The sequence below is a fragment of the Primulina tabacum genome, chromosome 3 (genome assembly GCF_025594145.1).
Source record: "Primulina tabacum isolate GXHZ01 chromosome 3, ASM2559414v2, whole genome shotgun sequence".
In the NCBI taxonomy this organism is placed as follows: Eukaryota; Viridiplantae; Streptophyta; class Magnoliopsida; order Lamiales; family Gesneriaceae; genus Primulina; species Primulina tabacum.
This window is the reverse complement of record NC_134552.1, coordinates 27,540,328-27,555,917: the sequence shown is the minus strand read 5'-3', so window position 1 is coordinate 27,555,917 and position 15,590 is coordinate 27,540,328. Positions and strand designations below refer to the sequence as shown.

At 38.9% G+C, this 15,590-nt stretch overlaps 1 protein-coding gene and 1 long non-coding RNA gene across 2 annotated transcripts; one reads left to right on the top strand and one right to left on the bottom strand.

Moving 5' to 3' along the window:
* The first annotated feature begins 934 nt into the window (after positions 1–934).
* LOC142538628 (uncharacterized) lies at positions 935–1,351 on the top strand. Its single transcript, XM_075643940.1, has one exon. It carries the CDS (start codon positions 935–937, stop codon positions 1,349–1,351), a length of 417 nt encoding a protein of 138 aa, XP_075500055.1.
* Positions 1,352–5,716: 4,365 nt separating this feature from the next.
* LOC142539105 (uncharacterized) lies at positions 5,717–11,873 on the bottom strand. Its single transcript, XR_012818815.1, has 3 exons — positions 11,771–11,873; positions 11,469–11,603; positions 5,717–5,837 (listed from the first exon to the last, which is right to left on the bottom strand). It is a non-coding gene; the product is annotated as an uncharacterized LOC142539105 (long non-coding RNA).
* Positions 11,874–15,590: the final 3,717 nt, after the last annotated feature.

The following is a 15,590-nucleotide window of genomic DNA, read 5'->3' as shown; positions in this document are numbered from 1 at the left end:
CATTTCCAAGACAAGAATATAATGGTGTGGTTAACGTGCTTGAGGGCCTCTCCTATCTTGGAGGATAGTCTTTTGGGAGCCAGTCTTTGTGGTTTGAACTCACCTATTTTTCTTCTATCCTTCCATTGGTGCTGTGAGAATCGACTGAGCGGAGGGCTATCTAGTAAAAGGCTACCATCGGGACAGTTTAGGTGATTTACTTGGTAACTTGTATAGGACAAAGTAAGTTTAACGTTTTGAATTCTCGAAGTGTCCGTTAGTTGTTACAGTTAGTTCCTTGCTTCCCGAATATACAAATGTCAATCCCGAAAATCAGTTGTTATGATTTGCTTAGTTGCAGAGGGTATAATCCTTGTGATAAAGGTAATTAGGAAAATGAATGTGAGAGAATGTAGATTTGATGGGAATATATATTGGAAAGCCACTATAATGTGTGACTGTTTGGTTTTGAGGATTCTCTTGGCTTGTGTTAGAATAGAGGTTGTGCTTATGTGGGGTTTGTGCTTACGTGTAGCTTATGTGTAACTACAATCAACACACATATAGTCAATGTATTGTCTAGTATAAATAGCAAGGTTCAGTTAGTCAAAATAGTAATGTACGTATATTTTGTATTCAGGTTTTTCCGCATCTTGAGTTCTGCGTTTTTTGTTTTTTCCATCGATGAATTTGTTCTTCTAATATGGTATCAGAGGGTTAAAATTCTGATTTATATTCGCTTCGATTTCAAATCATCAGCTCAACCTCTCGATTTTTGAAGATGGTGAAAGGCGGTGGTCAAGCGGTTAACAACAATCAGAATCATGCTTCCGCGAATCGCATCTTTGCCTAGGATTCGAGCAATCCATACTTCCTGCAAAATGGCGATCATCCAGGTCTTATCGTTGTATCTCATCCACTTTCTGGTTCGAATTACAATACTTGGAGCAGAACTATGGCCATGGCCTTAACTGCCAGAAATAAGCATGGCTTTGTGGATAACACTGTGGCTCGTCCCTCACCAAATGATCTTTTGTACTGTGCTTGGGTTCGATGTAATAGTATGGTAACTTCATGGATTTTGAATGCGGTTGCTCGTGAAATTGATGATAGTCTCATATATATGCCGACCTGTCATGAGGTTTGGATTGACCTATGTGATTGGTTCCAACAGAGCAATGCACCAAGGATTTATCAAATTAAGAAGTTACTCAGTGCTTTCAGTCAAGGATCTCTGAGTGTTAGTTCCTACTACACAAAGTTACGAACACTTTTGGATGAACTGAGAGATTATCAACTTGCCTTTGTCTGCAACTGTGGACTGATGAAAGATTGGGTGAACATAGCCAGGAATGTGTTATGCAGTTTCTAATGGGTCTAAATGACTCCTATGCACAAGTGCGCACAAAAATCTTGTTGGTTGACCCTCTCCCTCGCATTGCCAAGGTATTTTCTCTCGTGGCTCAGGAGGAGAGACAAAGTTCCATCACATATGGTACTGCCAAATTGCACATTGATGCTTTATTTGTCTCGAATGCATCCACTGTTGTGGGAACTGCCATGAAGTTCATTAGTTCCAAAGGCAAAAGTTATAAAGTTTGCTCTTATTGCAACTACACTAATCATACAGTAGATAAATGTTACAAGTTGCATGGTTTCCCTCATCGACATCCCAAGTTTGGACTGAAGACGCCTTTCGGAAAGGTCCAAGCATGCCAAACTTGTGCCTCTCCAGATCTTGATTCGAATACCTCTGTTGATTCTCTCACTCATGGTCAGCATAACCAGCTTATTGAACTTTTGAGCTCCAAGATCCAGACAATGAGTAACTCCACTTTGGAACGACAACAGCAAGAGTCATCGGTCTCTTGCTTCAATGGTATTTTTTTCTCTGTTCGATACTTTCCCTGCCATTCGGCGCCTGGATTGGGTAATGGATACAGGAGCTACACACCACATATGTTGTTCCATGTCTCTTTTTACCACATTTTGGCAAATCAATTCCAAAGTGATTCTTCCAAATAATTTTTCAGCAAGTGTTACCCATGTTGGTTCTATTCAATTGGCGAGTAACCTTGTTCTTAACGACGTCTTATATGTACCACAGTTTAAATTCAATTTACTTTCCATTACTGCTCTTACTAAGTCTCTTTCATGTTCAGTGTGCTCTTTTCTTATATGTATCAACCAAGCCAAGATGATTGTGTTGGGTAAGCGCGTTGGAAATCTATATGTGCTGAGCAAGTTTGGGAATGTATCTTCGCCGATCGTTTGTAATACCTTTGTAGATCTTTCACATTTATGGAATTTTCGCATGAGACACCATCATTTGTTGAGTTTTCTACCTTACATAGATATCTAGGTTCTTCTTCTGTAAAGCAAAGTCATGTGCCTTGTTCTATTTTCCAATTATCAAAACAAAAACTGTTGCCTTTTATTTCTCAAAACAGTATGTGTAATGTGTCTTTCCAGCTTTTACATATTGATATTTGGGGTCCTTTTAGCCCAATTTCTGTTGAAGGACATAAATACTTCTTGACCATAATGGATGATCATTCTTGTTTTACTTGGACATACATGATGAAAGCTAAGTCTGATGTCCAAACCATTTTTCCATTCTTTTATCAAATGATATGTACTCAATTTGGTGTCAACATTAAGGGGGTTCTGAGTGACAACTCATAACTAAATTTCACATATTTCTTCCATCAAAAGGAAATTGTTCATTTTCATTCTTACGTCGAAAGACCACAACAGAACTCTGTTGTTGAGCGAAAGCATCAGCATATTCTAAATGTGGCTTGAGCACTCCTTTTACAATCAAACTGGTCTATTGGACTGATTGTATACTTATCGCTGTTTATTTGATCAACCGTATGCCTTCAGTCTTACTTGCGAATAAGTCGCCCTTTGAATTGTTACACCTTAAACAACCATCTTATTCACATTTAAAAGTTTTTGGCCGTTTTTGTTTTGCTTCAACTATGTTTCTGCTCGAGGAAAATTCTCTTCTCGGGCAATCAAATCTGTATTCATGGGTTACCCACCGGGCTACAAAGGATATAAATTGTTGAATATAGAGACTAATTAGTTGTTCATTTCACGGGATGTCATCTTCCATGAACATTCCTTTCCTTTCAAAGAGAGTCCATCCTCTCATGCTTCTTCTGATATTTTTTCTAATACTGCCATACCACTTCATGACTCTCCACAAATCATTCCCAATAACTTTCAAAAGCACAATAGATCCAATCGTATCGTTCATACCCCATATCATATCCGCGACTATCACTGTTTTATTATCACCTCCACTCTGCCCAACAACACACCATTTGTCTACCTGTCTAAGCTCCAATAGACTTTCCTTTTAATTTTCTGCTCTTGTCAACAATATATCCTCCGTTATTGAACTAGAACACTATTCTCAGGCTGTTGTTCTTCTTGAGTGGAGACAAGCAATGGCTGATGAACGCAGTGCCTTAGAAGCCAATCACACTTGGTCAATTGTCCCCTTGCCTCACGGCAAATCTGTTATTGGCTGTTGTTGGGTATATAAAGCCAAGTTTTCTGCCAACATTCCCTGCAACGATACAAGGCACGTTTAGTGGCTAAAGGGTACACAAAACAGGAAGGCATTGATTACCTGAAACCTTTTCTCCGGTGGCCAAACTTGTGACTGTCAAAGTCTTGTTGGCTTTAGCCGTTGCACGAGGTTGGTGCTTAATCCAACTGAATGTTAATAATGCTTTCCTCCACGGTGATCTCTCAGAAGAAGTCTACATGTCTCTGCCCCAAGGGTATTGCAGAGATGTGGAGAATATACCATCAAATGTTGTTTGCAAACTCCACAAGTCGATATATGGTTTAAAACAAGCGTCTCGCCAGTGGTTTGCTAAATGTTCTGTTGCATTATTGGACATTGGTTTCCTGCAATCTCGTGTTGATAATTCAATGTTTCTCAGGACAAAAAGAAGTGCTTTCGTTTCTATATTGGTTTATGTTGATGATATTGTTATTGCCACTAATAGCGAGAAAGAAGCAAAAGAATTGAAGAAATATCTTGACAACAAGTTTCGGCTGAAAGATTTGGGAGAGTTGAAGTATTTTTTGGGTATAGAAATAGCTAGATCGCAATGTGGCATCTCCATTTGCCAACAGAACTATGCTATCAAACTACTCACAGAAGCGGGGCTCCTATGATGTAAACTGAGATCCACACCTACGGATGTTAACACCAAGCTTTCCCTTGATGACGGGGAGTTGATTTCTAATCCCACAACGTATAGGATGTTAGTTGGTCGTTTGATATATCTCAGTATTACTCGCCCTGACTTGACTTATGCTATGAACAAGTTGAGTCAGTACGTTACTAAACCACACACATCTCATATGGAAGAAGCGTTGAATGTTTTGAAGTATGTAACATGGACAATTGGACAGGGCCTGCTATACAGGAATGTATTTGATTTGAAACTTAAGTTCTTTTCGGATGTTGATTGGGCCATGTCTGGACACGCGAAGGTCAGTCACGGGTTTTTGTGTGTTCCTCGGATAGTCTATGATATCTTGGCGATCGAAGAAGCAGCAAACTATCTCGACATCATCTGCAGAAGCGAAATACAGGTTTATGGCAACAGCAACCTGTGAGGTCTTGTGGATCAGAACCTTACTCAAAGATCTGGCGGTTGAAAGTGATGAGGCACCAGTGCTGTTTTGTGACAGCCAAGCTGCTATACACATTGGCTCAAATCCAGTTTTTCATGAACGGACGAAGCACATTAATATTTATTGTCACATTGTAGCGAGCAAGTGCAAGAGAAAGACATTAAGCTGATGCATGTCACGTTCCTTATATATAATTTTCATCGTTATAGATTTCTGTTTCAGCGTTGTTTTGAAAGTTCTCTGTAATTTTTCATACAAGGACATGATCGCCTTGGTGTAAAATCAAAAGCCATGGGCGAAAGCTCGGAAACTTCAATTCTCAAGTATGTTCAAAATGTTGTGAGTCGTCTACAACCCCCAACATTTTCGTACTTCCTTTTTTGGTGATGAAGTTTCCCATTGTTTGTCTCGTATCATTCCTAATCTTCTCCTTTTTATTCATTCGCCTAGTGGGACAAATCTGAAGACCGGGTGGCTCTGATTTCGCTGGTGTCGTGGGTTTATGGGCGGCTATAAATCTCATATCGTTAAAATTTATGTATTTATTGGTATGATGAAGATGCTTTGTGGTGCATGGAAAAATGACTAGATAATTTTACGAGATAGTAAAATTGCATGGCCAAATGATCTAATGCATTAGTATTTCAAAATTATTGACCTCCATTTTCTTCTTATTAAACACAATTATTTCCCCTTTTTTATGTATTTTACTCGTGGGATCGGTATTTGTAACAACCTTTCTTACATATTAACTATACTGTATATAATATCATAATTAAAAATAGAGTTTGAGGGACTGTTAAACATATATCATAAGGAACAATTTAATATAGGGGGATATCATTAATAGAAAATGTTCATTTTTGCTAACACAAAAATTGCGGCATGATTTCCCTGTATTTTGGACTATCCAATAACTCAAACAACGATTTAAATAATAAAATATAACTGATCGCCAACTGTTCTATAACATATATGTATAACAACATCCATTTAAATCAAGAGCACCAACTACAATTGTATTTCTTTCGCAACATATATTCACAATCAACATGCATTTATAGATCATTTATACATATATCAACATAATAGCGCAAGCGATGACGATCTCGGGCCCAGGTCTTCGTCGTGGTAAGACACGTGACAAACATCCATTGGTGAACTGACATCCTAATCATCCTCATTACATGATCCTGCAATACATGAGCTAAGTGAGTTTATAAACTCAGCAAGTTGGCATTTGTAGATATCAATACGAATAGAAGGACTTACGTACTCAATTCGTGAGCAACAATGGAATCTTTATACATATCATGAAAACCATGTTCAGGTTATAGGATATTCATATATACTTTGGAGCTACTGTGGTTGACCATGTATCATGTCCTGTGGGTGACCGTACGATCAAGGACACTAATAAGCTATTGTGAAGATCGCACGATCCATGTCTTTATTGGCCAATAGATTTGGTGGATTTGTAACCACATTTGCTGTCAACATGCTCATATATCATATAGCCTGTTTTCATATGGCATTTCCATATTCATGTCATAGCACTTGACTTGCAAAAATTCATGTTCTTTCATATGCAATACATTCGATAAAAATTGTGTTAAGCTTCAATTAGTAAAAGCATACTACAAGTACATATATCAATCATCACGGCAAAACAATTGAAACTCGTAATATGCTCTGTACTACATCAAGAAATAATGCCAACTTATTCTTCAAGCTTAAGAACAAGGTTTGAGACGATGTTTCTTGCTCATTGACTGTCAAATACATATACACATCATTCAATACTACCATTTCGAGCTAATTTTCAAGGTCAGCCCAAGTCTATGGTTTACATAGCATAAACCTATTAAGTAAATAAAAACTTACTTCCCTAAGTAGCAAATTCTATGTAGAACTCAATTCCGCCTTCAATTAAAGCAAACTATGGATGATTGTAGAGAATTTGAGGAAAATAATTGAAACTCTTGTTTTCTTCATTGTTTCTATCATGATTTTTTTAGTGTGAAATGGTTAGAATAGCTAAAACAATTAAGCCCTAGACATTTAACATACAAAAAATGTGTTAGGAACTCACACTTTCGCGTATGGGTGCTAGGGCGTGCTAAAAGGGTCGTTGGGGCGTGCCCTGCTCGCATGCACAAAATTATTTTTTGTTGCAGAGGTGCTAGGGTGAACCAATATTTCCGCTAGAACGCTCATTTCTCAACTTTTCATTCCAATTTTGAAAAAATGGTCAACATAAAAGTTTTAGCTCTATGTCTTGGATTTCATTTGCAATTAGCTGTGGGGACCCAGACACTAATTCATTTCTTAATCATTTTTGGGAATAATTAAATCAATTAAGATAAACAGGGTCTAAATTTTTTTTAAAAAATACAAGAGTACGCAACATAGAAATAAATCTTATTCAATTTACAAGATCAATATCCAGATCTAAGTATCATAACAACTACTGTTTATTCACTACATGTCAGGTGATGAAACAGATATACTTCTAAGTCTGGATCTCCACGCTAAATGTCCTCTCTTATCCTCTTCTTGACCCTGATCCTGTCCCACTATTGTCATGCACACATACAAACACAACAACAGCCGGATAACTCCGGTGATAAATACATTCCTAGTATAAATCATGTATACATGCAATCATATAAACAAATATAAAAGCATGAAACCAATATCAATAACATGTATCAAATCTGAAAGACATGAATCGATGTAAAACTGTAAATCAACTCTGACTCATAATCTCTGACTCGACTCTTTCCTAATCTAGGGATCCCGATCTGAATAAGAACGTAACAATCTCTCACCTACTCTCCCGATCGCGGTGACGGTACGTTCTTATTTACGGACTTTGGTCCTGTCCATATCGAATCTCGACAATAGGAGTCGCTCTACTCCTAGGCAACATCGATATGACCAAACGTCCGTCCGGTGTCTTGGCACCTCTGCCAAAGACTTGGCCTCTCCGCCAAATTGGCATCTCCGCCAAATATCAGGCACATCAGCCCAAGGACTAGGCACATCCGCCCCTGACTCCTCACATAACATATGCTTAACTATAAATCAATAGAATAAGCATATCAATCTCAAACATTGCAACATATCGAGGCAATGACAATTCAGTATGTGATTTTGGGAAACTCAAGTTAAATCAAACTTGAGTTGTGCAATCCCGGATCAACATTGATTTATACCTTTCCTTTCGGCTAATCTGACTCTGTCGAAGTCTCTGATTCAAAGCTTGTCAATATCAATCTGGCAATAACAATATCGAGAAGGATAATATCAATAAACAACTCCAATCAATACTGGATATAATCAGAACTCAATCAAATTCTGTTTCAACGGCATAACGGCACAATCTCAATATACCCAGCGATACAAATCAACAGATATCAATTCCCACAACTTATACTCGATAACAATACAAATCTGATATCAAATATCAATCAAATCCATTCTGAAAATCATAACAATTTCATACGGTATTTGTTCTTCAATCCGGTTTCGATTATACGATGTCTACTATGTCAAGAACACCATATATGAATCATATCTGATTTCTTCAACATCATAATTTCAAATCATGTCAAAACGTAGTAAAATTTATGTCCAGTTGAAGCTCTCGTCAATAGAAACACGGTACTGAAGTCGGATTGAAAATCAGACGGACGGATCGTACAAAATCACAATTCTAAGCTAAGATGAAGCTTTGAAGATTTCTCGTAGCTTTTCTCGTTTCCTCTTTCTGTTTTAATTCTGAAGGAATGAAGTTATGTACATATATATATATCCAACTTGCATGGTGAAGAAACGTGTCTCCTTTTCCATGAATTTCAGTCGGCGCTCGGGAGATTACAAACTACCGCTCAGGCGCGGAACGTTCTGTCCAAACCATCATCTTATCATCCACTGGGCTCGGGTGGTCAAAAACTACCGCTCGGGCGCCAGACGTTCTGTCCGAATGGTCAACTTATGATACACTGGCGCTCGGACGGTCTTTTCCTACCGCTTGGGCGCCAGATGTTCTGTCCAACATCTTGGCTTATCATGCACCGACGCCCGGCTTCTTCACTTGAGTTCCTACAACCTCAATTATGTCGATTAATCAATGTCTAATTACGGTGATAAAATCTCGGGCATACATTTCTCCCCCCTAAGATCCGATTTCGTCCCGGAAATCACAGGCAATCAAATCATATCAGAAAGAAATGTATAACAGAAGCTGAATAGAAACTCACATCAATGAAACAACTCTGGAAATCTCTGTCTCATGTCTGATTCAGTTTCCCACGTAGCTTCTTCAATGCCATGACGACTCCACTGAACTTTAACAAGCGGAATAGTCTTCGTTCTGAGCTGCTTTTCCTTACGATCGAGAATCTGGATCGGCTTCTCGAAATAACTCAGTGTCTCATCCAGTTCGGCCTCGTCTGGCTGAATAATATGTGAAGCATCGGGAAGATATTTCCTCAATACCGATACATGAAAGACATCATGTATCCCTGATAAAGAAGGCGGTAATGCGAGTCGATAGGCACGATCTCCTATCTTCTCGAGAATCTCGTACGGCCCAATATATCGTGGAGACAACTTCCCTTTCTTGCCAAATTTGACAACGCCTCTGAACGAAAGAATCCTCAAGAATACTCTATTTCCTGCCTCAAATACCAACGGTCTACGTCGAACATTGGCATATTTGGCCTGTCTGTTTTGAGCTGCCTTCATCCTCTTATGAATCAGCTTAACTTTTTCTGTCATATCTCTGATCATGTCAGGTCCAATCTCAGGTACTTAAGAGATATCGTCCCAATACAAAGGGGATCTGCATTTCTTACCGTACAACGCTTCAAACGGTGCCATCTCAATACTCGTTTGATAGATGTTGTTGTACGAAAACTCACAAAATGGCAATGAATCCTGCCAACTAGTGCTAAAATCAAGAACTACAGTTCTAAGCATATCCTCCAGTGTTTGGATAGTCCGCTCTGACTGTCCGTCGGTCTCTGGATGATATGCGGTACTGAGATGTAACTTCGTACCTAGAGCCTGCTGTAAACTATGCCAGAAGTGCGAAGTAAACCGAGGATCACGATCTGAAACAATCGACTTCAGAACTCCGTGCAATCTGACCACCTCTTTGACATAAATCTCCGCCATCTGGTCATATCTGTACGTCATCTTGTACGGAATAAAGCATGCTGATTTGATCAATCTGTCAATCACGACTCAAATCGCATCACAACCTCGGGAGGATCTCGGTAGCTTTGTTACAAAATCTATGGAAATGTGATCCCATTTCCATTCAGGAATAGATAAGCTCTGTAACAGTCCTCCTGGTTTCTATCTTTCGGCTTTCACCTGGGGAAAATTCAGACATTTGGATACAAATTCAGCAATATCAGCTTTCATCTGTTTCCACTAAAACCATCCTTTCAAATCATTGTACATTTTTCTGCCACCAGAATGAATACTGAATCGACTACTGTGCGCTTTTGACAATATATGTCGTTTCAAATCTGAACATCTGGCACAACAAGACGATTACTTACATATAACACACTGTTACCAACCTGATATTTTGATCGATGCCCTGCTCTGACTATCGATATCGAGTTCTGAACATTCTGATAAACTTTCGGAGCCGCTTTAATTCTCAAAATCAGCTCTGGTTCGGCCGGTACAATATAAATGCTTCACGATCTACTATCTGTTGCAAACAAGAATTCAGAACAACAACAATATTCAATCAGATTCGAGACATCAATCATCAATACTGATATGCTAAACTCATAAAACTGCAATTTCTGATAATGATGTCGGTCTTGGCTAACTAATCACGTCTTCAACGTGGTTCAGAACACCCGCTATATCATCTTCGGATATAATATGCCCCAAACAATACAATCTGACTCAGCCAAAACTAACATTTTGCATGCAATTCCTCTGCTCTCGAAATACTCAACATAATTCTCAAATGTTCAGCATAATAAGTCATATTCTTCGGATATATCAGAATGTAATCGATAAAATAATCATAAAATCATCAAAGTACTTCTGAAATACACGGTTCATTAAATTCATAAGATAATTGAAGTACCCCACGGAAAACACTTGATCTAATGTAATCCTTGGTCAGTAAATGTTCAAGCCGCTCATTCAACTCTTTCAATTCAATCAGTACCATCATGTCCAGTATTTTAAAGATAGGAACTGTACCTGGTATGCATTCAATGATAAAGTCTCTCTCTCTCTGACTGGAGGCATTCTGAAATCTTTTTTGGGAAAACATCAGCAACTCATATACCACTGGCAAATCAGCCAATAATAGGCTCGATTTCAGTATGTCAACTGAATACATAAGGAATCCCTCTGTTCCTTTCTGTAATCATCGAGTCATCAACATCGCAGATATCAAAGGAATTCTAGATCTAGAATCCTTACCGTAGAATTTTCCACTCTTCAGCTATATCAGGTCTGAATCTCACAATCTCATGGGAACAAATCAACGGTAGCTGTGTACTTGGTTAGCATATCAATACTGATAATACAGTCAAACTCAGACAACCCAAGTACAATACAGTCTAACTCAATCTCATGCCCGTCACACTGTAGCACACAATGTTTCACAGATGTCACTGATACAAAACCTCTCTTCAAAGGTGATGAGATAATTACTATAGCAGATAATGACTCAATAGACACAACATATATCAACGCAATTCGTTCAAAGATAATCGTATGGAATGCATTAGTATCTATCAATACATATGCAGAATAACCACACAGGAAACAATTACCTGCCACAATACTATCAGATGCGTTCTGGGCCTGTTTCTCAGTCAATGTAATACTCTGGCCTACTGTCTAGGAGGTTGGCTACCTGTCTGGCTTCCTCCTGGCCTTGGCTGTGATTGAGGAGTCGTCGGTGGTGTCTGGAAGGAGTGAACAACAGATATATAATGGCCCGAAAATTCATGTTTGAAAATTTGCGGAAAAATTAAAAATTTTTTCTTTAAAATAATCAAAATTTGCCTCATTCACAAAATCAACTGATAAATCAAGTTTAAATGTTCAAAATAGCAGCGAAAGAAATTATTACTCGCCAAAATAACAAGTTAAAGTATCCAACAACTGATAAAATGTTTGAGCATAAAAAATGACAAGTGCTGTAAATGAGGTCCTCGGGTGCCACTACTGCCGACCCAAGCTAGCTCACTGGTCCCCGCCCTCGGCCCCGACATCATCAGTACCTACAACAATCAAGTCTAGTGAGCCTAAAGACTCAGCATGCATATATCGTAAATAACGAGTAAATAATATAGTAAAATTTGCATGGGATAAAAATATATCATGTCATGAGGCATAATGTGAAAATAACTTGTCATGAGCAATTATAATACGTGCATAACTGAACTGAAAATCATAGTGAAAATGTTTGCTCCTTGGAGCCCTGTACTGAAATAGCATGTAATAATTTTCTGTTGAGATTATGGTCTACGAAAGTGGCCCCTGCACTGAACTGAACTGACCGGTAACTGGCGACCGGAAAATACAATGCTCCCATGACCGGTAACTGGATACCGGGTGAAGTAATGAACATCTGATCAGGCTAATGCCACAGTATACTGGGTGGTACATAACTGAACTGACCGGTAACTGACGACCGGGTGAAATAATGCTCCCATGATAGTGAGATGGCCACAAGCAATATCGCATAAATCTCAAAAATGAATATTTTCTATGCACGTAATATAATTAACCAACATAATTAAATATGAATAATTTCGATCTTCTTGCATTAAAATCATGTACTTGCGATATTTAAAAATACCTATATGGCTTGATTGAAGAGTTAAAGAAGATATAAACATGCCTTGGTTTGTTTTGACAGAAAACAAACGAAATAACGAAGCGGTGCGGCGGAGACGGAGTGCTCTTCACTTTCTCACTTTTTCTGTCTTAATCCCTTTAAACAAAGCATGCACCATAATTATTATAATAGCGTAAAAATCGTAAACGTGATGCATGAACATTTAAAAATATCATGATTTGTGCTCAGGGCGCTGCCATGACCAAATTCTCACCCCGGATGCAAAATGACCATTTTGCCCCTGGAAATCCAAAAATTACCATTTTACCCCTGGACCTCTAAAATTGACCCGAAGCTTACCAAACTCCTTAAAATGTCCCAAAACATATTTAAAACCATTCTTAGACGTAAACTCGAGCCAAAATCAGAACTTAACCGGTTCGTTTTAAAACTTGGATCGAGATCCCAATTTTAACCAGAATCGACTCAAAACTCTACCAAATTTTTCTCAACCTTTTGTCATAACTTAAAGCACTTAAGAGGTCCTAAAACAATGACAGTAGGCCCCTCAAACACACGGCTGAATTTCCAGAATTTGCACAAACTATCGGTCCTATCCTAATTCCCCACCTCATGCTTGATTTCCTCCCTAAACTCACACCTCAAGCTAACCCGTCGCACCAGTCATGAGACAACCTAACAAGGACCTAGACCAGACCCCAAGCCTCCTATCAGAACTAAACCTCCACCCACATGCAAGTCTCTAACCGCTAAAAACCGAGAACCCACCAAAAGCACCTACCGCGTCTACCCTTCCCCTTCACCCGATCGATCTCACTTTCCAGCAAGTATCGGCCCCTTTCAGGCCTTGTCTCAGATCCCCAAGGATCTAATCCATGGCTCAGATCAGTCCTTGTGTTGCTGGATCGGTCCTTGGCACGCGATCTACCCCAAAACCGAGACAAACTCCTTGCTGCCTTAACCATCCTTAGCGTACAGCCCCTACAACTCAAACCCAACCTAATGACAGCATACCCTTGGCATAAGGAACCCTCAGCATGCCACATGACAGCCCCCTTGCAACAATATCAAGGAATTAGTGAGTAGCAATCAAGAAAGTGCAAGAACATAAGTATGAACCGAAAACTCTTCATGAACTAAGCTAGATCTGAATTGTCATGCATGAATGCATTCTCCAGCATATAAAAACGTGTATGATGCAGCAAGAGGTAATACAAAGCGTGCCTTAGGTAGTTGATGAACGAACGAGACCGAGGGAACACCGGGGAAACTTTTCTTTGCAAGAATGGTGAAGAAATCCACTCCTTTCAGCTGCTGGGGGTGAAGCCGAGGGGAGGGGTTCTGAAAACGATGGTGTCGGCTGGTTGAAACTATTAGGTTTAGGTTAAAGTGTGTTTAGGTGGTTAATTATATAGTAAACTAATGGATAATGGGCCCTAATTATGTAATTAAAAGTTTAGAAAATTAATTAAGTCCTATAAGATTACAAGTAGGCCCATAAAAACCAAACACACTCTCGAAAAATATTTCGTGTTGGAACGATATTGAAAATAACAGCCAAACAAATAAAAAGTCCATCGATTCGATAAAATTCACGTACCGCTAAAAATTAAAATTATGCGGGTAAAATACCCAAAAATTCCTATTTTTTTTGAAAATTTCACTTAAAAACGCTTTAAGGTAATATATAAACATAACTCGTGAAATAAAATAATTTTCCTGAAAATTCTCCGGTCTCTGATCCTCGTTCGAACGAGAAATGCACCTAGAAACCCTAATGCATAAACTTATAAAATATCATGAATTAATTCCTATCATGCAAGAATTATGCATGAAATGCATAAAAATAATTAAACACAAATTAATGAAATAAACATGCATTAAATGCTTTAAAACATTTAAATAAAATACCAAAGAAGTTTAAAAACTTGCATGCATGCGAACTTTTTAAATTATATTTACTAACATGCTAAATTACCACTACTTAAATAAGTCTTTATTAACTTATCTCAATACTCCATCTCCAGTCCGGCCTCACTTATTTAACTGAAAAGGTAACAATTAAACTACTGCGTAACATAAATAAATTTAAAGAAAAGAATTTAAATACTCATGCAATAAAAATCATTTTAATTTTAAATACTAGAATTATGCATGGCTTATACGCAGTCCAATTTACGGGTTCTACAATCCTCCCCCCTTAAAAGAAATTTCGTCCTCGAAATTAAAACTCACCAAATAATTCGGGATACAGACTCCTCATCTCTGGCTCAAACTCCCACGTAGCTTCCTCCTCGGAATGGTTAAGCCATTTGACTTTGACTCGCTGTACCATTTTGTTCCGAAGCTTCTTTTCCTGTCTGTCTAAGATCTGCACTGGTCTCTCTTCATAAGACACGTTTGGAGTAAGCTGCAACGGCTCGAAGTTCAGAACATGCGAAGGATTTGCCATATACTTCCGCAGCATAGAGACGTGAAACACATTGTGTACTCCGGCCAGATTCGGCGGAAGAGCCACACGATAAGCTAACGTCCCAACTCTGTCGAGGATTTCAAATGGTCCAATGAATCTCGGACTAAGCTTCCCTTTCTTCCCAAATCGCATGACACCCTTCATAGGTGCTACCTTCACAAAGACATGGTCGCCAACGGCAAACTCTAAATCTCTCCTTCTCTGATCTGCATAGCTTTTCTGTCGACTCTGAGCAGTCCTCATCCTATCACCGATCTTGACTACTACATCGGCAGACTGCTGAATAATCTCCGGACCCAACTCTGCTCTCTCTCCTACTTCATCCCAATGAATAGGAGATCTACACTTACGGCCATACAATGCCTCATACGGAGCCATACCTATAGACGACTGGAAGCTTTTGTTATAGGTGAACTCTACCAATGGTAAGTTCGACTCCCAACTTCCTGAGAAATCAATGACGCAAGCACGGAAAAGATCCTCCAAGATCTGAATAACTCGCTCTGACTGCCCATCTGTCTGCGGATGGAAAGCTGTGTTAAACAGCAACTTCGTACCCATAGTCGAATGCAAACTCTTCCAAAACGAGGAAGTGAATCTGGGATCTCTGTCAGA

Excerpts from the sequence above, each read along its gene's own strand:
- LOC142538628 (XM_075643940.1), top strand. The coding sequence starts at position 935 with ATGGCCATGGCCTTAACTGCCAGAAATAAGCATGGCTTTGTGGATAAC.